The 20,872-nt window shown below is 53.5% G+C and overlaps 1 protein-coding gene across 1 annotated transcript in view; it reads right to left on the bottom strand.

The window, feature by feature from the left end:
- Nucleotides 1-20,872, bottom strand: part of COQ8A (coenzyme Q8A) — a 39,503-nt gene that overhangs the window by 6,647 nt on the left and 11,984 nt on the right. The window contains exons 2-5 of the mRNA XM_062210849.1: nt 13,531-13,716; nt 9,540-9,938; nt 9,223-9,289; nt 734-808 (exon numbers count right to left, since the gene is read on the bottom strand). Coding sequence (XP_062066833.1) covers nt 734-808; nt 9,223-9,289; nt 9,540-9,938; nt 13,531-13,707 — 718 coding nt within the window. The 5' untranslated portion in view covers nt 13,708-13,716. The remainder of the gene's footprint in view (nt 1-733; nt 809-9,222; nt 9,290-9,539; nt 9,939-13,530; nt 13,717-20,872) is intronic.

Here is a 20,872-nt window from a genome sequence, read left to right as displayed (position 1 = left end):
CATAGGTGCCCACCCAGAACCACAACTACACTTTGGACAGCTCAGCAGGCAGACGTGGTCTCTCCAGGCTGCGCTCAGCCCCTGGTCCCACTGAGTGGACTTCTCACCTCCCCATACCCCTCCCATACCTGGAGAAGTCTGGGGAGGGGACCCAGAACAGCAACCTTGTGGGTGCGAGGCCGCTGGAGCCTGGGCTGTACCCCCAGTCACCATCATGACCCCAGCATTTCACTGTGGCCAGCGAGCCGGGCCCACAGCGGCCACCCAGAATCATATCCCAGTAAGCACCTGTGCCTGGCCTCAGGCCTGCCCCCAGGAGGCAGAGCAGCGGAGATCCTTGTCACGCGGGGAGGGCCCTTGCCAAGGATCCAACCTACTGAAGCCACGAAGTCGGCGAACACAGGGTGCCCACATCCAGCACGCACAGATGCAGGAAGAGCCTCAGCCAGATGGACCAACAGGCCCCTGCGACTCCTGGCTGGCAGGGCCAGAAGTGGGAGTGAGGCTAGGTCCTGAAGCTGGGTCACACAGGCACAGGAGGGCAGAGGGAGCCCAGAGTGGGTGGGGAGACCACGCAGGGCTGGGACCCTCCAAAATGGATAAATCTGAGAACGGCCTCGCAGCCCACGGGGGCTTTGTGCACGGATCTCGCACTGGGGAGCTGCTGGAGGCTGCAGCGAGACCTCCCATGGCCTCCCATACCCGCCCCCCCGAGCCAATAGCCCCAGCTCACCTGTGGGGTCCTCAGGACGCAGGCTCTTCTTGGCAACTTCGGCCAGGGCCCCAAAGCCCAGCCCCACGGCCAGACCTGCAAGGGGGAGGGAGCCACTCAGCGTTCCCATGGGACTCTCAAGGCCTCCACGCCAGGATTTTTAAAAGGGGGTGGGGGTAAGGTGCTTGGCTCTGGATGGGTGTTTCCCATGAAAAAGCTTCACACCCCCTACCACCACCACCATTCCCGCTGACAACCCTCAGGCTCAGAGGCACACAAACGCCCTCCACAAAGTAACGGGCACTGGGTAACACATTGGGAAGGACCCAGCACAGACAGGAAGGTGGCCCAGGGACAGTCTGTGGGCCAAGGACACCCTGGAGACATAGGGCACCCACCATCTACATGATGAGAATCACTGCAACATACCGTCGGGCTTTCGGGCCACGGCGCGCTGCTTGGGGAATATACAGCAATGCAAAGCAGTTGCTGTGGACTCGGGACCTTTTGCAGAAGTTGAAGATCAGGTGTCCCCAAGCCAAGCCAGCTCAGGCTGCAGCCTCACGATGAGTGGAGGACCCTCCTCACCTCTACCTTCCCTGGCCTGAGGATCCTGAGGCACTACCCCCTCTCACAATCTTGTAAATTTAACTTCATTAACATCTCGCTATCCAAAAACCACCCTCTCTGGATGGCCCCAGCAGCTGAGAAGAGTCCAGTGGGAAGGCCGAGCCCACACTGGAAGCACAGCACCCTCCCCAGGGCCCACCTCCTCTGACCCCCAGCCAATACCAGCGGCTTCCAGCCAGACACTCTCGGAACAGGGACCTGAGGGTCTGGCAGGCAGGATGGGAGACACCGCGGGCATGCCAGGAACACAGCGCCACCCGCTCAGGCCACACTGGGCAGTTTCAGAGGCTAGCGTACTCACACCTGTTCTCAGATGTCCCAGATTTTCTACATTATGTATTATTTCGGTGAAAATAGTGAACATATTGAAAAATGTTTGAGTAATAAATTTTAAAAATCAAAGGAAGGTAACTGAATTTTATTACATGATTTTGGGGGAGGCACAGCGGTTGGGTGGTCAGGATGCCAGCACTCCCATATCAGAATGCTAGGTTTGAGTCCTGGCTCCTCTACTTCTGGCCCAACTCTGTGCTAATGCATGCAGAGAGGCAGGTGATGGCTCAAGTACTTGGGTCTCTTTCACCCACATGGGAGACCCGGATGGACTTCTAGGCTCCTGGCTCCTGCCTGGCCCAGTCCTGGATGTTGCAGCCATTTGGGGAGTGAAGCTGTGGATGCAAGTGCATGCTCACACATATACATACACATACACACACATACACACCCCACACACACTCTGCTTTTTAAGTAAAATGAAAATGAATATATAAAAATTTTTAAAGATCTTTTTGCAATACATCTTATATACCACTAGGGGGCAATAAAACTTCCACGTCACCAGCTGCAAAGGCCTGGGGAAGTGGCAAGTCAAACACATACTTTACAATTTTCCAGTAGACCCTTTAATAAAAGGCAAGAAGTAACCTGTAAGACAAACCCTTAATAATATACTTTATTTACCTCAATGTATCCAAATCTTTTCATTTCTACAAATCATCAATATAAAACTATGAGAGACATCTTCCGGATTTGCACGCATGCACCAAGTCTTCAAACCTGCAGTATGTACTGAGTGCCCAGAGCACACCACATTTTGGACAAGCCACACTTCAAGTGCTCAGTGTGGCTGTTGATCTTGGGGTGTCCAGCACAGGGCAGAATAAGCCAAGCCCTGGCAATCACACAAAGAAGCCACAGTTATCTGGCAACAGTCCTTCGGAGTGACCCCATCAAGGACATCCAGGTGTTACGGAATGAAAGTGCCTGGCAGGCACACTCGCTGTGTCTTCTCTCTGACCACTGTCCTCCTGCAGCTCTGGAGGGCACTGGCCACAGAGCTGGGAGCCAGTCTCTGGTTAAACTTTAACTGCCTGCTGCTTGCCCACCTCCACCCTACCCAGCACACTATCTGACTGAAAGCAACAACAGCAATGGTAACCTTCCCTGCTGTCTGTCTGCATCTTGATCAGAGACAAGCCTGGCAGAGGGACGCTGCGCCACAGGCTCCCTGGCCTGGCCGGTTAGGAGCAGGTGCACAGCTGAGGGATGGCCACTCTGAGCCTCTCCCCATCTCCTCCTACAGAGGTGTGCCCCTTGATATGGGATGAGCAGGCAGCCAGACAGGTCTGCTGGGCTGGAAGTCACAAGCCCCCATATAGCTCAATCCTCCTCCTTGTCAATCAAAACACTCCCTTTCCCCGGATGCATCTGCTCCATTTGGGACCTAAGGTGAGAGGAAGGGGGGGAGGGAATGCCATGAAATTTGGATGTTGAGCTCCATATGGAACCTGTGGAAGTGCCATGTAATTCCCAGATGGCTTCGTGCCCAGTGAGACACCTCCCCCAACCTCATACAGGAAGCCAGCAGGTGGGAGGGACTCGTCTTCCACCACAGACCACAGGGGTGGAGCTGTTGCCTTGGTGCTCTACCCCCTCCTCCTCTTGGCCAATCTTCTGACCCTGACCCACCTGCCCACTCTTGGTGGGCATTTCTCAGGGGGCGGGGGCAACCCATGGAAGTGTGTTCACTTCCTAACCTTTTGAGTAAAATGTGCTCTCACTTTGTGCACCTTCCACACGTCTGCACTTAGCATGCTCATCTGGCTGTAAGACAAGAGCGTGCAGCAAAAATGATTACACCCACGCCCACATCACCCTCACGCCCACATCATCACCCTGCTAGATCCCCGTCAGGTGGCTCCTTGGGCCTTTCCAGATTCCCAGGCAGAGCCAGAGTTCTTCACTGGCAAGGACCTGTCATTACACGAATCACCCGAGGAACATTCCACATTCCGGCTCCTTCTAGAGCCCTACACGTCCCTCAGGACCAGCCCAGCGCCAAGCTGAGGTGCTACCAACTACTGGACAGACAGGCTTTCCAACACAGGCAGCCCAGGCCCAGTCAACCAGTGCCCGACCTTGGCCTCCCAAGGTCACTGTTGCTGCTCCAGTGACCACAGAATAAGCGCCTCCCCCTCCTCTGCTGTGGGCCCTGGCTTAATATAGCTCTTAGAATCCCCAGCCAGGCTCTTCCTTCGCTTATACCCAAGGGGTATCTGGAGACAACTCCAGGAAGATGGGCACCTCAACATGGGATTCCGCAGGCCCTCATGGGGACCCCTAGCCCAGCGCCCAGGCTCACCCAACACCCTTGCCCTGTGACAGGCTCCACCTCAACCACCGCTCAGCCTTCAGGCCAGGGCATGCCTCTCCCTCCTCTGATCCTGGTTCTAAGAGACCCCTTGGGGCTGGCACTGCAGCATAGTGGGTTAAGCCGCTGCCTGTGACACGGGCATCCTATATGAGCTGTGGCTCATGTCCTGACAGCTCCACATTCAATTCAGCTCCCTGCTAATGTGCCTGGGAAGACAGCCAAACATGGCCAAAGCACTTGGAACACTGCCATGTGGGAGACCCCGACGGAGTTTCTGGTTCCTGGATTTGGTCAGGCCCAGCACCAGCCATTGCTGCAGATGGCTCTGCCATCCAAAATAACTAAACCTTAAATAAATAAATGAGAGACCTCCTGGCCTAGCCAACTCAATCCAAGAAAGTTCCTGACCATTCTCTCACATGGGTAGGTTTTGTAATTCAGGAAGGAGAAGGGGCAGTGGTAGAGAGAAGGGCTCTGCCCCAGCAGGAGAATCCTGGACCAGGCTCCCAGGTTGTGGGTCTCCTCCATGTGACTTCTGAGAACCCAGATCCACCAGATCCCCTTCTTCCCTGAAGTCTGCATAGAGAGTATCAGAGGCAAACAAGGCCCTTCCTCTGATGCGGCCTAGGGGGCAGCTAGGTAGGTGTGATGAACTAGAGGTACCTGCACACCACCACCCCTGCCCCACATGTAAGTCTAATCTCCTACTTATCGGTCAAAACACTCCCCTTCCCAGGATGCATCTGCTTCATCTGGGACCTGGGGGAAAGACACCATGAAATTATGGGTTTTGAGTTCCACGTAGAACTTGTGGAATTGCCATGTATGTAATCCCCAGGTGGCTTTAAGCCTTGGGAGAGCCACTGCCCTGGGCTCATAAAGGAGACCAACAACTGGGAGGGGTCGTGCTTGCTCTCTCGCTCGCTCGCTCTCTCTCTGGCTGCAGACCACAGCTAGAGGGGAGCCAGGTGCTCTGTCTACTCTCTGCTTCCCATCTCCCACCTCTCTCCTTTTGGGCAAATCTAGCCCACTGTCCACTCATGTTAGGTATTTATCTGTGTGGAGCAATCTGTGTGTGTATGTGTGTGTGTGTATTTGCTTTCTCATCTTTTGAATAAAATCTGCCTTATATAGGTCAGCACCTAAGATTCTTGCATGACAAGAGCCTACAGTAGCCGGTGTCGCGGCTCAATAGGCTAATCCTCCGCCTGCGCCGGCACACCGGGTTCGGGTTCTAATCATGGTCGGGGCACCGGATTCTGTCCCAGTTGCCCCTCTTCCAGTCCAGTTCTCTGCTATGGCCCGGGAGTGCAGTGGAGGATGGCCCAAGTGCTTGGGCCCTGCACCCCATGGGAGACCAGGAGAAGCACCTGGCTCCTGCCTTCGGGATCAGCGCGGTGCGCCGGCCACAGCACGCCAGCCACGGCGGCCATTGGAGGGTGAACCAACGGCAAAGGAAGACCTTTCTCTCCGTCTCTCTCTCTCACTGTCCACTCTGCCTGTCAAAAATAAATAAATAAATAACCTACAGTAAAAAGAATTAGTATCTGCCTCCCTCCAACATTGAGCAGCCTCTGGGCTTCCATCTGGACAGACACCAGAGGTTAAAAAAAAAAAAAAAAAGAGCGAAACATAAAATGTCTTCCAACAAACAGGGCCTTCTAACAAACAAAGAAGGCTGGGTGGAAAGCGCCTAAGGGCAAGTGCAAGAAGTCAATGTTCCTCCTGGCTCTGCCTTTACCTGGCAGGAACTGCAGTGTTTACAGAGCAAGGCTCAAGGGCGCTCTGTGCAGCAGCACAGGGCGGAGACAGACAGTATCTAGGAACCGCTACACCACCGCCGCCATCACCGCCGGCACTCACTGTGTGCCAGGCACTGGCCCAAGCCCCACTTTCACAAACACATCCAACAACTTCTCTGGCCTGAGAGGGCAAGAAACTCCACACAGAACACGCAGCAGGACAGGGATCGTCCCACTGCTTCAGGGGGTTCCTAACTCCCCAGGAATCCAGCCGACTTCACTGTCATCACCTGGCACCTCCGACGGCTCCCAGCCCCAGAAGAGGTGTGGGGAGGTGGCTGCAGCCACAGCACAGATGGAGGGGGAACAGGAAGGAGCGGGGAGGAAGCCCCCAGGCTTGTTCTCTCAGGTTCTCAGCATCTGCCTCTCCATCCCCAGGCATCCACAGAAGCTCCTGGCCCCTTGCTTCAGGTCAGCCCAGCTCCAACCATTATGGCCATTTGGGGAGCAAACCAGGGGGTGGAAGATCTTTCTGTCTCTCCCTCTGTCTGTAACTCTACCTCTCAAATAAATAAAATCTTAAAAACACACACACACAAAGGGGGGGCTGGCACTGTGGCATAGTGGGTAAAGCCTCTGAGGAGCTGGTATCCTATATGGACGCTGGTTCAAGTCCCAGCTGCTCTACTTCCAATACAGCTCTCTGCTAATGTGCCCAGAAAAAGCAGAAGAAAATGACCCAAGTCCTTGGACCCTGCACTCACGTGGGAGACCTGGAAGAAGCTCCCAGCCCCTGGCTTCAGACTGGTGCAACTCCAGCCATTGCAGCCATTTGGGGAATGAATTAATGGATAGAAGATTCTCTCTCTCTCTCTAAATCTGCCTTTTAAATAAATAAACAAATCTTTAAAAATACATAAAATTGTTAAAAGTAGAGCAAAAGAAAAAGATATCATGTACACATTAACCAAAACAAAGCTAAAATACAGATAAATTATCAGACAAGGCAGACTCTGAAGAGATAAAAAAGGGGCATAACCAATATTTTAATAAGAAATAGAAATGCTGGGGCCAGTGCTGTGGCATAATGTTTTAAGCTGCTGTCTGCAATGCCTGCATCTCCTGTGGGCGCTGGTTTGTATCCTGGATGTTTTCTTCCAATCTAGCACCCTGCTAATGCACCTGGGAAAGCAGCAGCAGATGGCCTAAATGCTTGGGCCCCTTCCACCCATGTAGGAGACACAGAGGAAGCTCCTGGTTTCTGGCTTCAGGCTGGCCCAGCACTGGCCATTGCAACCATTTGGGGAGTGAACCAGTGGGTAGAAGACCTCTCTGTGTCTCTAACTTTTTCAAATAAATAAATAAATGTTCAAAAAAAAGAGAAAGAAATATTAGCTAATAGCTGCTGTGCAAAGCAGGGCACATGCCACATATTCTGGGGGCTAAGGACCATTAGAGCCCACCAGGGTGTGATTTTTTCTTTTTTTCTTTTTTTTTTTTAGATTTATTTATTTGAGAGAGAGAGAAATCTTCCATCTGCTGGTTCACTCCCTATATGGCCACAATGGCTAGAGCATGTTGGTCCAAAGCTAGAAACCAGGAACTTCTTCTGGGTCTCCTTCATGGGTGCAGGGTTCCAAGTAATTGGGCCATCCTCCACTGCTTTCCCAGATACATTAGCAGGGAGCTGGATTGGAAGTCGGAATAGCCGAGACTGGAAGCAGCGCCCATGTGGGATGCTGGCACTGCAGGTGAAGGCTTACCCGACTACGCCTCAGCACTGGCCCCTGGGGCAGTGTCTTTCAAACTCATTCTGTTATTGGAGCCCAGGAGGTTATGACATTCCATAAGGAACTGCTCGAAATGCTAACTCATGAAACGAAAATAAAGCATTAATTTTGTACTACAACTCAGATGACCCTTTATACTAAACTGTTCAACAGCTAAGCAGCAGCAGATGCCAAATTCTAAGGTAACAATTATACTTGTGGGAGAACTTACAGTTGAGAAAGTTCTATCCAATTAGCCTAGTCTGCTCTGTGTGTTGGGAAGACAGCCACTCTGCATCCAGTGTTGGAATCTGCACACTAGTCTGGCTCCCACACTACAAGGCTACTGGGGAACACTGTGTATGAGCATCTGCCCACAGCCAGTCTGGAGTTTCCAAAAGAGAAGAGGAGAGGCAGCAGATGAGAAGAGAATAAGGGCTGGGCAGGATAGGAGAGCAGAGATTTACCAATCAGCCAAGCTACACAAAAGGCTGACTCATGTCACCAGGAACCATGGAGATCTCACTCATGCCTCGGAGGGGACCACTTGCCCGCGGTCAGTATATGCATCAAACTGCTGCAACTGTTGCTCTTGGTGGTTATAATACCTGGAGATGCTACTGTGGGCAGCTGGCCTTTAAAGAAATACACCTGCAGTCAGTCCATCTTAGGGACGCTGCCACAAAGGTGATGGCAATTTCAACAGGAATATCTTGGTCAGTAAATGAGCAGAAGAGGGTCTGGCACTGTGGCCTACTGGGTTAAGCCACCACCTGAAGCACCAGCATCCCATACTGGCACCGGGTTGAGTTCCGGCTGCTCCACTTCCAATCCAGCTCCCTGCTAAGCTCCTGGGAAAGCAGTAGAAGATGGCCCAAGTCTTTGGGCCCCTGCAACCCATGTGGGAGACCTGATGAATCTCCTGGCTCCTGGCTTTGGACTAGCCCAGCTCCGGCTGTTGCAGCCATTTGGGGAATGAACCAGCAGAAGAAAGATTTCTGTCTCTCCCTCTCTCTCATTAACTCTTTCAAATGAATAAATCAATCTTTAAATTAAAAAAAGCAGTAGATACAACACAAAGTCATAAAAGCAATTATAGACGCTATAAACCTTCCCTATAAAATTATACTATAACTTATACAAAATGAGAGCCAGTGTAATAGACAAAGTGATTTCCCCAAAGAAAATCATAAATAAAGCTCATGACACCACCACATATTGAAACAACTTTAAACCACATCAGCTCAGGGCCACAGCATCCCATTGGTTGGTTTTCATTCCCCTGCCAGCCTGTGGGATCCAGCAAATGTACTCTCCAAATGTCTGGTCCCAGGGGCAAAAAGAAAAAAAACCACCGTGTAGGAGTCCCAGTGAGGAACCTGTACCCACTACCTGGCCTCCTTCCTGGGCAGCTTCCAAAGAGGCTGACTGGTAGACAGGCGGAGGTAAGGAGCTGATGCCGCAGCTGACAGTAAGGCAGCCACTGTGTGCCAACCCTCGGGGTCAGCCAAGGCCAAGCAGGAATCCAGAACTGAATCATCAGCCGTGGAAGATGTCCAGTCCCCCCTCAGAAAATGCCAAGAGCTGGCCAGTGCCCTCTCTGGGATCTCACTGCATTCCCACCCACTTCCACTGCCCCATAGGCCCCAGCTCCTCTTGGCCGGGGCTGGCGTGGCAGGGCAGGCGAGGCGGCACAGAGGCATGTGGCCACCTTACCTCCAAAGTTGGCCAGCCGCCCGAGTCGTGTAACTGGCACCTTCCGCTCCCGAGCCCGCTCACTGAGCTGGAGAAGAGAGAAGGACCTTGTAGAACCAGCAAGTGGAGCAGGATCTGCCTTCAGACGCTCATGCTGTGCCCACACCCTCTCCCGGCTCCAAAGGATTTGCTCCTGGCAGCAAATTCCACCAAGAAGTCTCCTGTTCCTGAGCACCCCAGTCCCCAGCACCCTGGGCAAGTCCCCAGTAGGGGTCAATGCCTGCACTACTGTCAAGTGGGCACCGCCCTGCCCTGCCCCAGGGCCCTCCCAGACGCACCATCTGCTTGTATGGCTTGTTCTCGGGGCGAGCCTTGGCCTGCCGGGCCTTCTCAATGTCCTCAGCTGTGAGGCCCCCCACAGGGGACTGGTCCTGGTGGAAGAACCTTCGATGAATGCCCATGGCAGAGAAGGAGTCTCTAGGGTCTGTGAAGAGCCTCCCGTTGACTCTGCCCTGGCCCGGGAGCCCAGCATCCTTGAAGGGTCCACTGGCAACGTAAGCAGGAGCCGGGCCCTCACTGTGGGCAGGATTCAGCGATGGAGCTAGCGGGTCGAGGGTGGAGGCTTCAGAGAAGTTCCCAGAGGCCCCTGCTGCCTGTGCCCCTGAGAAGTGCAGCTCTGCTTCCAGGTCATCGAAGCTCTCAGCACTGGTGGAAGATTCGTCATGTGCAGTCTGGCCCTGCAGGGGAGGGAGTCAAGGTCAGTGAGAGAAGAGCAGGAGCCGGCTGGGCTCCCCTCCCTGTCACACCACCACCGTCCCAGCCTCACTGACCCTCCAGAGGTGGCACAATGTCTTGCCCAAGGCCCCCTTCTCAGCTGGCAGCCTGGACCTGGCTGTGTGGTCCAGGGCAGGCAGCCCCACGTGGCCACCAAGTGCCTTGCCAGGGCCAAGCCAGGTGCACACCACTCTCTGACCCAGCAAGCTCTTCCCCTGTCAGGGCTTTGGGGAGGAAAAACCAGGGCCAAGGATGAGGAAAGCCTTGAGGGGCAAAATCACGGCTGAAGGCTGGTACTGGGAGCACAGATGGGGAGCACCTGGCCCACTCCAGGCAGCACCTCCCTGCAGACCCAGATTCTGCCAGGGAGCTCAGGGTGTGTGTGTTAACACGCTCTCCTTCTGGGGGTGGTCACAGGCCTGGTTAGAACTGGAAACACAGCAACAGTGTGCCAGGGACAAGGGAGCAGAGGATCCTAGTGTCTAGTAGCAGTCACCAAGGCCTGACCTTGGGGCCTCAGTTCCTTCCAGCTTTTCAACCTGGAGTGACCTTGAGCTACTGGTTCATCTGAAAATAGGATTAGGTCTCCCCCAAGTCCTAGAGTTATGCGGGGCCATGGCCAGGGTCAGGGACACTGCCTGAGGAGGTTATTATTAGGACTGACCAACTCCTGGAGGGAAGCCAGTGGCCTGGATCCCCCATTTAACTGAAATGGAATAACCCCAAAGGGCCACCTGCCGGTTATGCACAAACAGCCAGATATTCAAAGTCCTCTCGTCTCAGCTTTCCAAGATATCAGAGGCCCTGAAGAAATCAGACGTTCTCTCCTGTGGGAGGACAGAGCCTGGCTATCACCATCATTTCACCAATGGAGATTGAGGCTGGGAGTTGCCGTGACTGGTAAGGCCACAAGTCAGCCAACGGCAGGGCAGGGCTTCAAAGCTGAGGCTTGTCCTCTGGCCACCCCTGGGGCCAACTAACAGCATATTTGCTGCAGTAGCAATGGGTCACATTTGGGCCCACTGGGCACCTCTCAGCAGCCAGTGAGGAGCATGGGACAGGGCCCTGGGAGCCGCAGCACAGGTCCCTCCACCTGCCCTGAACTGCCACGGCGGCTGCCCGATACTGAATCACCAGCACTGTGGTGGGGGGGCACATGGGCAGTTGGGGTCGCCCAGTGGGACCCGACACACTAAGAGTCTACATGCGCACAGCCCAGGAGCTGGAGGCAGACAGGTCCCCACAGTGGGGGAACCCATAGGGAGGAGGGAGCCTCCAACTACCTCAGTGTTTAGGGCACCAAAGGCAGAAAAACAGTCAAAAGTCTCTTCACCCAGGCGCCTCCTCTTTGGTGGTGGATCATCACCATCCTGCCTCCAGGGCACACCACGCCCGAGGGAGCAGAGGTCAGCAGGAGGCCCTCATCCTCATGGCCAAGGCTGCCCAGTCCTGGCATGCAGCCTCACTTCTGGACCAGCCACGGTAAATGGGGCAACCTCGCTTTCTAGGCAAAACTCCCAACAGGAAGGCAAACGCTGCTCACCACAAACAGCACCAAATGCGGTGGCTGGGTCACAGCCCAGCCTCAGCAGTGACGGCCAGGGCAGGGACAATGACAAGGATTCTGGTCTTGTCTCTTAATAGTCACAGGTCTCATAGCAAACCGGTTGGTGTCAGCTTCATGTGAGAAATAGGAGTGAGCATCTGGGATCTGGGCTATCCCGGGCCTAGGTAAGCAGTGAGACACCAGTGTGAAGTTCTCTCAAGGGTAAAGAAACCTGTGTGTGGTCAAGAGAACACTGATGCCACGGGACAACAGGAAGGGAGTGGCTGAGCATTCTAAAGCTGCCAGTGACTAGAGGCTACAATGAGACAGGACAGGGACAGCAATATGACCTTTGTCCAGGAGGCCAGCCAACCACAAAACAGAAGGAGGGAGGAGACAGGGCAGTCCCTGCCATGTAACTGCTAAGCTGCATGGGCCCATGCACCTGCACTCAGTCCTCATGCCCTCAGGCCAGGGACGCAGGGTGGCAACCCATGCACAGTGCTCTGCTGTGGCCAGCTGGGTTCAGCGTCATCCCTGCAGCACCTGTGTTCACTTAACACCATGCCTAGCACATAAGAGTCAAGGCGGCCGGCGCCATGGCTCAACAGGCTAATCCTCCGCCTTGCGGCACCGGCACATCGGGTTCTAGTCCCGGTTGGGGCGCCAGATTCTATCCCGGTTGCCCCTCTTCCAGGCTAGCTCTCTGCTATGGCCCGGGAAGGCAGTGGAGGGTGGCCCAAGTCCTTGGGCCCTGCACCCGCATGGGAGACCAGGAGAAGCACCTGGCTCCTGGCTTCGGATCAGCGCAATGCGCACGCTGCAGCGGCCATTGGAGGGTGAACCAACGGCAAAAAAAGGAAGACCTTTCTCTCTCTCTCTCTATCCACTCTGCCTGTCAAAAAAAAAAAAAAAGAGTCAAGGCTCCTGGACCTTTGCACAAAAGGGAATCCCCTCCCCTAGGCAGTGCAAGAGGCTGGAGGATGGGCTGCCTTCAGCAGGGCCGTAATAGCTGTCAGCCTGGAAAGGAGCAGGGCACCCAAGTCAGGCATCCAGAGACGCCTGGCAAAAGCAAAGAGGAACCCAGGGCCAGGCCTTGGCTGGGGCTCAGCAGGCCCATGGGAAGAGGCTCCGAAGACTGAGCCAGGCTGATCGACACAGGAGCCCCTTTATAGGCTGCACACATGTGCCCCCAAATTCAAGTTTTGGAACCTAACCCCCATGTGACATTAGGTGGAAGGCGATTAAGTTGTGAGGGTGGAACTCCCACACACAGGACTCAGGCCCTCTGACAAGAGGCAAGGGCCGGCACTGTGGCATAGCAAATAAAGCTGCTGCCTTCAAGGCTAGCATCCCATGTGGCTGCCAGTTCAAGTCCCGACTGCTCCACTTCTGACCCAGCTCCCTGCTAACACACCTGGGAAAGCAGCAGAAGATGACCCAAGTGCTTGGGCCCCTATACACACGTGAGAGACCCAGAAGAAGCTCCTGGCTTTGGCATGGTGCATCCCCAGCCATCAAAGCCATTTGGGGAGTGAACCAATGGATGGAAGAGCTTTGTGTCTCTCCTCTTCTCTCTGTAATTGTGCCTTTCAGAAAAATAAAATAAATCCTAAAAAAAAAAAAAAGCCCCAGAAAGCACGCCTGTGCTCTCTGCTGAGTCAGGACACTGAGAAGACGGCTTCTATGTCAGGAAATGCATCCTCGCCAGACATCAATCTTCTGATGCCTTAATCTGGAACTCTCTCCAGCCTCCAGAAGCATGACAAAAAATGTTTGCAGCTTAAGCCCCCTTCTGTCTGCGGCATTCTGTTACAGCAGCCAGGGCCTCGCACAGGGAGCCTGCCCCACCCTGGAAGGATGGGGGACATGCCAGCTGCTGGGCTCTCTCTTCCAGCCAAGGCCAGCTGTCTTTGTCCTGCTTCACACCCCTTGGTCTCGCCAAAAGCCCAAGTTCCAGGCCTCTTCATGCCAGGCCCCCTCCCACTTCCTAAGAAAGGCCCTCTTACCTGTACTGTCCCAAAGACCATGCCAATCTGTTCCATAGCCGTGGACTGCAGGGCCCTGGCTGCCAGGATGAGCTCCCCACCGAGGCCCAAGTGCTGCAGGTGGGTCTCCAGGGCCACCCGGGTCAGTTTGACGAGGCCTTTGGCTAGCATGATGGCATCTCCCAACATTGCAGCCATGCTCCAGGGCTGAAAGAGAGGGGGCAGGGTCAATAAGGGCTCCACACTCATACTGACCAGTTCCACGTCAAACTCCAGCTGTCTGGTGCTTCCATCGATTTCTCCTTCTGAACCAGGCTAAGAGAAAAGAAAGAACTCAGGCTCAAGGGCTCTGGGTGACTCCCAGTGGCCCACAGCAGGATTCAGACTGCCGAGTGGGGACTGGAGGACACTTGCCACTTCCCACACATCCCCACATCCAGGCCCCAGGACATCCTACAGAGAACCTGAGGTACAGAGAGGTGAGTGACCGCAGCACACCCAGGCCTCAGGATGGGCACTCTGACTTCTCTTGGCCCAGTGCTCTTTCCTCTGGACCAAACCATACGCTGGGTGGGACCATCCCTCTCCTAAAACTGTTCCCTGCAGGGCCCAGTGGGCTGAAGTCTTGGCAGTCACAGCTGCCTGTCCCTTCCCAACCAACTTTGCCCTGCCCAGCGAAGCCCTTGACAGCTGCTCACAGAGTGCAGGACAACCAGAGTCCCTCCTACCCCCTCAAGGGCAGCCAAGGTGCATCTGTGCCCTTCACAGGCTGCATGTTGGTTCATTCGGGTGCCCTACCTGGAGTGCCATCTACACTGCCCTGCCATCTGGGTTCTGAGCAGTGTTTCTGGGGCTCAGAGCAGATCCCGTCTTCTCTGCTTGCCCAGCTGCCCCTTGCCTAGGCCGCAGTCCTCCTCACAAGTCTCTCTGGGCCTGGTCTTCCTTCCCCACTACTGCCTGAGCCACGGGCTCCCACTGCAGCCCTGACCTGCAGTGCCTTCAACCTGGGAAACCCAGGCAGCATGAAAACACATGAAAGACAGCAGCAGCCAGCAACCCAGAGCAGAGGAGCATGTGCCAGGGGGTGCTGAGATGGGGCAACCTCCTGAACCCTCAGCCTCCCCTGCTGAACATGTGCCTCACGCTGGCTCCTTTTCTGTTGATGGGGTCACAGGGCAATGCACGCATCTTAATGTAGGTCAGGGGCACAGAAGTTCAAAACCACCTGGGTTGTCACTAAGCACTAGTAGGGGTCATGTGCCAGGGGTTAGAATCAGTCCTGTGGGCCAGCGCCATGGCTCAATAGGCTAATCCTTTGCCTTGCGGCGCCGGCACACCAGGTTCTAGTCCCGGTCGGGGCACCGGATTCTGTCCCAGTTGCCCTTGTTCCAGGCCAGCTCTCAGCTGTGGCCCGGGAGTGCAGTGGAGGATGGCCCAAGTGCTTGGGCCCTGCACCCGCACGGGAGACCAGGATAGCACCTGGCTCTTGGCTTCAGATCAGCGCGATGCACCAGCCGCAGCGCACCAGCCGCAGCGGCCATTGGAGGGTGAACCAACGGCAAAAGGAAGACCTTTCTCTGTCTCTCTCTCTCACTGTCCACTCTGCCTGTCAAATAAATAAATAAATAAATAAATAAATAAATAAAAAAGAATCGGTCCTGTGAACACCTTGGATACTGAAGAAAAACACGCAAAGGGAAAGGAAGAGCAGGCCCAGAGAAACGTCTAAGGAAGACTCCAGCCAGGGCGGGGTGCAGCTGGGCGAGCAGAGAAGACGGGATCTGCTCTGAACCCCAGAAACACTGCTCAGAACCTGGAGAGCAGGGCAGTGTAGACGGCACTCCAGGTAGGGCACCCGAATGAGCCCACACACACCCTGAGAAGGGCACATACTCTGGATGCTGGCATGGCCGGCAAGAGGGAGTCGCTCCTAGGAGCTGATCTCTTTACACGAGTTAACAGAAGCACATATGGGGAAGGCTGAGTAAGAGCACTGACAAAGGGCCCTCAACCAGAACAGGGGGCGGCCCCCACCACTCCAGCTCCCTGCAGGGGCTGGCTCTGCTCCTGGGCAGGGGATAAAGCTACTTTTATTTAAAGTGATAGAGAAAGCCATCGATGCACGGGGCCTGCAACATTGAGACCACCTGCAAGTGACAGCAGCCACTGTGCACTGGGCTGAGCCGTGTTCTACACAACATCTCCTTTTCATCTCTGTAAATGACCTGATGATGTGGTTATTACTGACCCACATTACAAATGGGAAAACCCAAACCAGGGAGGGGGCGTACTGGCTGGGGGCATGCAGCTCCGGAACAGAGGCCCTGGCTCTGAGTCCAGGCCTCACCATGCTGCCTCTCCAAACTCTTGGCCTGGTGACTCCAAGGCCCCTCAGCAACAACAGGGCTCTGCTCAGGCACAGATGAGCGCCTACACCAAAATCAAAGCCACAGAGATTTGCAGAAGGTGACCATACCCTTGAAAGTGCCAGGAGACAGGGACAGGCTCAGCCCAGCCCATCCTCTGCCTGGTGCCATTTCACACCCTAAGCTCCACTCCACACTCCTGCAATTTATGGCAATAACAAGCGCAGGCCCCACAGATCAAATATCTAGGACTAAGAAGAGAGCACGTAGCAGAGCTCAAATGTGACCAGTGCCAGCTCTCAACAAGGCCAGGCCTTGAACCCACCCCAGCATGCTTCACTCATTGCACTCAAGCCCTGGGAGAAGACCCACCGAGGCCCTTGACCCTAGGGAGGGAGGGGCATGAGAGGAAAGCAGAGGCCTTGGAAACAGCTGTTTAGAAAGACCTTTGCCAGTGGCTCCAAGACCATCCACCATTGTTCACTGTACTCACTGCTCCCAGGGTCCCCAGAAATAGGCCCTGCCCAGGGACCAGGATCTGCCAAATGCCACAAGCCCCAGTATCTCCAAAATCTCACCTCATCCACTACTTGATGCCAAATCTTCCTCAGGATGTCTTCCCAAAACCTATTTTATTCAGGCTTAAAACCAATTTGACCTGAATTTTTCATCCAATTATCATAAATACATACTAAAATTTCACCAGAGCAAACATGCTACGTGGGTTTGGTTTTTTTTTTTTTTTTTTTTTTTTTTCATTCATTTGTTTCTTTGTCAATTGAAGTTGCCTGGCGCATTTGTACCAATGGGTGATCAATTTTAAAAACCTGGGGCGGGGCTGTGGCACAGGTTAATCCTCTGCCTGCAGCACAAGCATCCCATATGGGCGCCGGTTCATGTCCTGGCTGCTCCTCTTTCAATGCAGCTCTCTGATGTGGCCTGGGAAAGCAGTAGAAGATGGCCTAGATGCTTGGGCCCCTGCACCCGCATCAGAGACCAGGAAGAATCCTCCTGGCTCCTGACTTCGGATTGGCCCAGCTCCAGCCATTGCAGCTATTTGGGGAGTGAACCAGTGGATGCAAGACCTTTCTGTCTCTCCCTCTTTTTGTAACTCTACCTCTCAAATAAATAAAATCTTTTTTAAAAAAATCTTATAAACCCATTTCAGGGGCAGGTGTTTAGAACAGCCATTAAGATGCCCACATCCCATACTGAGTGCTGGGTTTAAGTCCAGACTCCACTCCCGATTCCAGCTTCCTGGTAATGCAGACTCTCACAGGCAACAGATGATGACTGAAGTACCTAGGCTTCTGCCATGCATGTGGGAAATCCAGACTGCGCTCCATGCTCCTGTCTTCAGCCTGGCCCACTCCTGGCTATCATGGGCATTTGAGGGGAAGGCAGTGGATGGGAGCTGTGTCTCTCTTTCCTCCTGCTTTTCAAACAAAATAAATACTTCTTAAAGATTTATATAAATTCCATTTTTGGTCCCGCACACTGCAGTGGTAATAGCATTGGGTCCCTCTGGGTTCAGTCCTAATTCTGGTTTCTAACTACATTGACACTGGATACAGCCTGCAGCAGGCTGAAATCATAATTACTTTACACTAATCTTTTGAAAAAAACAACTGTTCATGAAAGGGAAAAATGTTAACAAAATAGGTTTTTTATTTTAAAAGCCACTTAAATTCCTTTGGCAACTGTAAATAACGACAATGGTCACTTTTTGACCATTGCATCTAACTGCATCTTCCTAGCTTTGTTGGTGTACAAATCCATTAAAATAGGGGGGAAAAGTCATTTAGAAAAAAGCAGCACAGAATAAGTAGGCCTCTCCAAGTGCCTGCACCTTGCATGTCCGATGAACTCTCCCCACTGGTGCAAATCTCTCCTTGGATGGTGGGTATGGCCCAGGGAACAGACGAGAGCCAGCTCCTCAAAGAAAGGCCGGAGGAAGCTCCTGACTCCAGATCAGCCCAGCTCCAGCTGTTGCGGCCAACTGGGGAGTGAACCAGCGGATGGAAGACCTCTCTCTCTCTCTGCCTCTCCTTCTCTCTCCGATTAACTCTTTCAAATAAATAAATAAATCTTAAAAAAAAAAAAAAAAAGTCTACAGCAAGCAACCCAGAAGACCCTTTGCCTGGGATGGGGCAGAGGTGAACCAGGATGGAGATTCCCTGTCCCACAGGCACCTCAGGCTCAGCATGTCCTGAACCAGCCTCACCACCACTACCCCATCCTCCCCAAGAAAGCTGCCACCTCCCACCTCACCGACCACCTTCACTTGCCTTAGTCCACCTGGGAGATGCAACAGCCCCTTACCATCATTCTGCCCTGGCTGAGCTCCCTCTGATGCATTCCCCAAGCCACTGCCACAGCCAGCACCTTAAGAGGAAAATCCCAGTAAATCACTCGCAGGCTTCAGGGCTGCTGAGTTTCGAAGGGGCCCAAAGAACCTTCATGACCCAGCTTCCCTGCATCCCTGGCCTTACGCCTGCCATGTTCTCCCTACTGCCTGTGTCCCCACAGGCCCATGCACTCATAGCACCCTCCTACCCTCCTCCAGCCTCTTCTAAGAAGCCTGCCCCTGAATGCTCCACCAATCACAGCAGGGCCCCTGTTCTAAGTCTGCCTGGAGAACTGTGTTTCTCCCCAACTAGGCTGTCAGCAGAGGACAAGGACCACATCTCTCCACTCTCGTCTCTCCAGTATGGAGCATGCAGCTTTTGCAACAGGGAATGGTGGATACTACTCCTCATCAAACGAAATGAACACAGCTGGGCCCACCAAGGTCAATAAGGCCTGCCTCTGTGGAGCCTGGCTCTCACCTGCTTGCTATTTTCCATGCACAAACAGATCAGAGGCCTCTGAGAGCCAGGTCTGAGGAGTGGTGCTCCCAGTCACCTGCATGACTTCTCAATCACAGGTTGTTGACTCTGTAGGGACAGTAAAAAGGCCTGGGAATCTCCCTTTCTAGCAAGTTTCCAGTTGCTATGGATACTGCAGGTGGATCTTACTTTGAGAACTTCAGTGCTGGAAGAAGACCGAGAGGGAGCAGAAACTTTCTCAGGACAGGCACAAAGTTGCAACAGAGACCCCTTCCTAAAAGGCTTGCTTTGCACCCACCTGTCCCTTCTCTTTCCATTATTCCTTCAAGAAGCTGAAGAACAAAAGCCCAAGTGAAGTAGCTTAAAGACAACAACCCATAGAGCCCCCACCAAGGGCTCCCACGACTATGTCAGGCACATTTCAGCAAAGACTGCTCAGGGATCTCTGAGAAACCCTGGTGGGGCTCAGGAAGAGCCTTCTGCTCCTACCCCGCGAAGAACCAAGAACCGTTTGTTGACTTGGAGCAAGAGCATCTCAACTTCCAACCCCTGTGATGCTGGAAAGTTCCTTTACATCCTTGAACTTTTCCCAATATCAAGTGGACTGTTTCCGTCAAGGACTTCAAGAATGTAAGTTTTGGGGGAAAGACAAACTTCTCAATCAAAATCCATGAATTTCCATGGATCTGTCCTTTGCCAACGCCTTTAAAATCACACACCAGGGAGCTGGCATTGTGGCCTAACAGGTAAGGCTGCCGCCTGCAACACCAGTATCCTATATAAGCTCAGATTCCTGTCCTAGCTGCTCCACTTCCAGTTCAGCTCCCTACTAATGCACCTAGGAAATCAGCAGAAGATGGCCCGAGTCCTTGGGACCTTGCACTCATGTGGGGGACCCAGATGAAGCTCCTGGTTCCTGGTTTCGGTCTGGCCCAGCCCCAGCTGTTGCAGCCATTTGGGGAGTCAACCAGCAGATGGAAGATCTCTTTCTCTCTTCCACCTCCTTCAAACTCTTTCAAGTAAAATAAATCTTAAAAAAAAAAAAAAAAAATCACACACCAGAAAGCACTACTCAAATGCATCAGGTAACTCCAGGTTTCTGTCCACCCTCAGGGGCCCTGTGAGCAGGGTCTGAAATGGCCTTACAGCCAACCAATTTCCAAAGGCAACTGAATACAAGAACCCAGGGCAAGAGAAAAAAGGGAAAACTTGCCTCTGTGCTTCCCCTGTGGCTCAGCCCCACCCAGGACTGGTGAGTCAAACTTTCCCAAGGGGAGACAGACCAGGCTGAAGCCAGGCCCCATGGGCATCCCCTCTCCCCTCTCTCAGGCCATCCTGCCAAAGCCTGTTAAACCTCAGTTCCTTACACCTGGCTGTGTGTAACAATCCAGCTGCAGGAATGGAGGTAGCAACACTAAACTGGCTGGGTGAGCAGTGGCACAGCCACAGCATGGAATGCTATGGACCATTAAAGTGACACTACCAGAGGTGTTTGTTAACCGAAAGTGTCTCATCTATTTCCCGGTGAAGGAAATACACAAAACAGTAGGATCCTTTCATAGGCGGGAAGGAAGCAAGAAGGGAATGGGGTTCACAGGAAAAATGAGTGCAAAGCGTCAGGGCCCTCTCCCGGTGGCTGGGTGACAGGTGCTCTGCACACTCTTCCTGCCCTTGATGTTTGTTTTTCTTTTCTTTTTTGACAGGCAGAGTTAGTGAGAGAGAGACAGAGAGAAAGGTCTTCCTTCTCCATTGGTTCATCCCCCAAATGGCCGCTACGGCTGGCATGCTGCACTGATCTGAAGCCAGGAGCCAGGTGCTTCCTCCTGGTTTCCCATGCGGGTACAGGGCCCAAGGACCTGGGCCATCCTCCACTGCTCTCCCTGGCCACAGCAGAGAGCTGGCCTGGAAGAGGGGCAACCGGGACAGAATCCATTGCCCCAACCGGGACTAGAACCCGGGGTGCTGGCGCCACAGGCGGAGGATTAGCCTATTGAGCTGTGGCGCCGGCCCCTTGATGTTTTCTAAAACTCCCTACAAAATAAATTATACAGAAATCATCTGCTAGCTCCGGTTAATTTTTTAAAATAAGCACACACATGTGTAAGTATTTTTCTTTGTTTTTGAGAAGCAGCAAGACAGAGTTCCCATCACCTGGTTCATTCCCCAAAT

Source organism: Lepus europaeus, chromosome 14, assembly GCF_033115175.1.
Source record: "Lepus europaeus isolate LE1 chromosome 14, mLepTim1.pri, whole genome shotgun sequence".
Classification (NCBI taxonomy): domain Eukaryota; kingdom Metazoa; phylum Chordata; class Mammalia; order Lagomorpha; family Leporidae; genus Lepus; species Lepus europaeus.
This window is presented reverse-complemented; position numbering and strand designations above follow the sequence as displayed.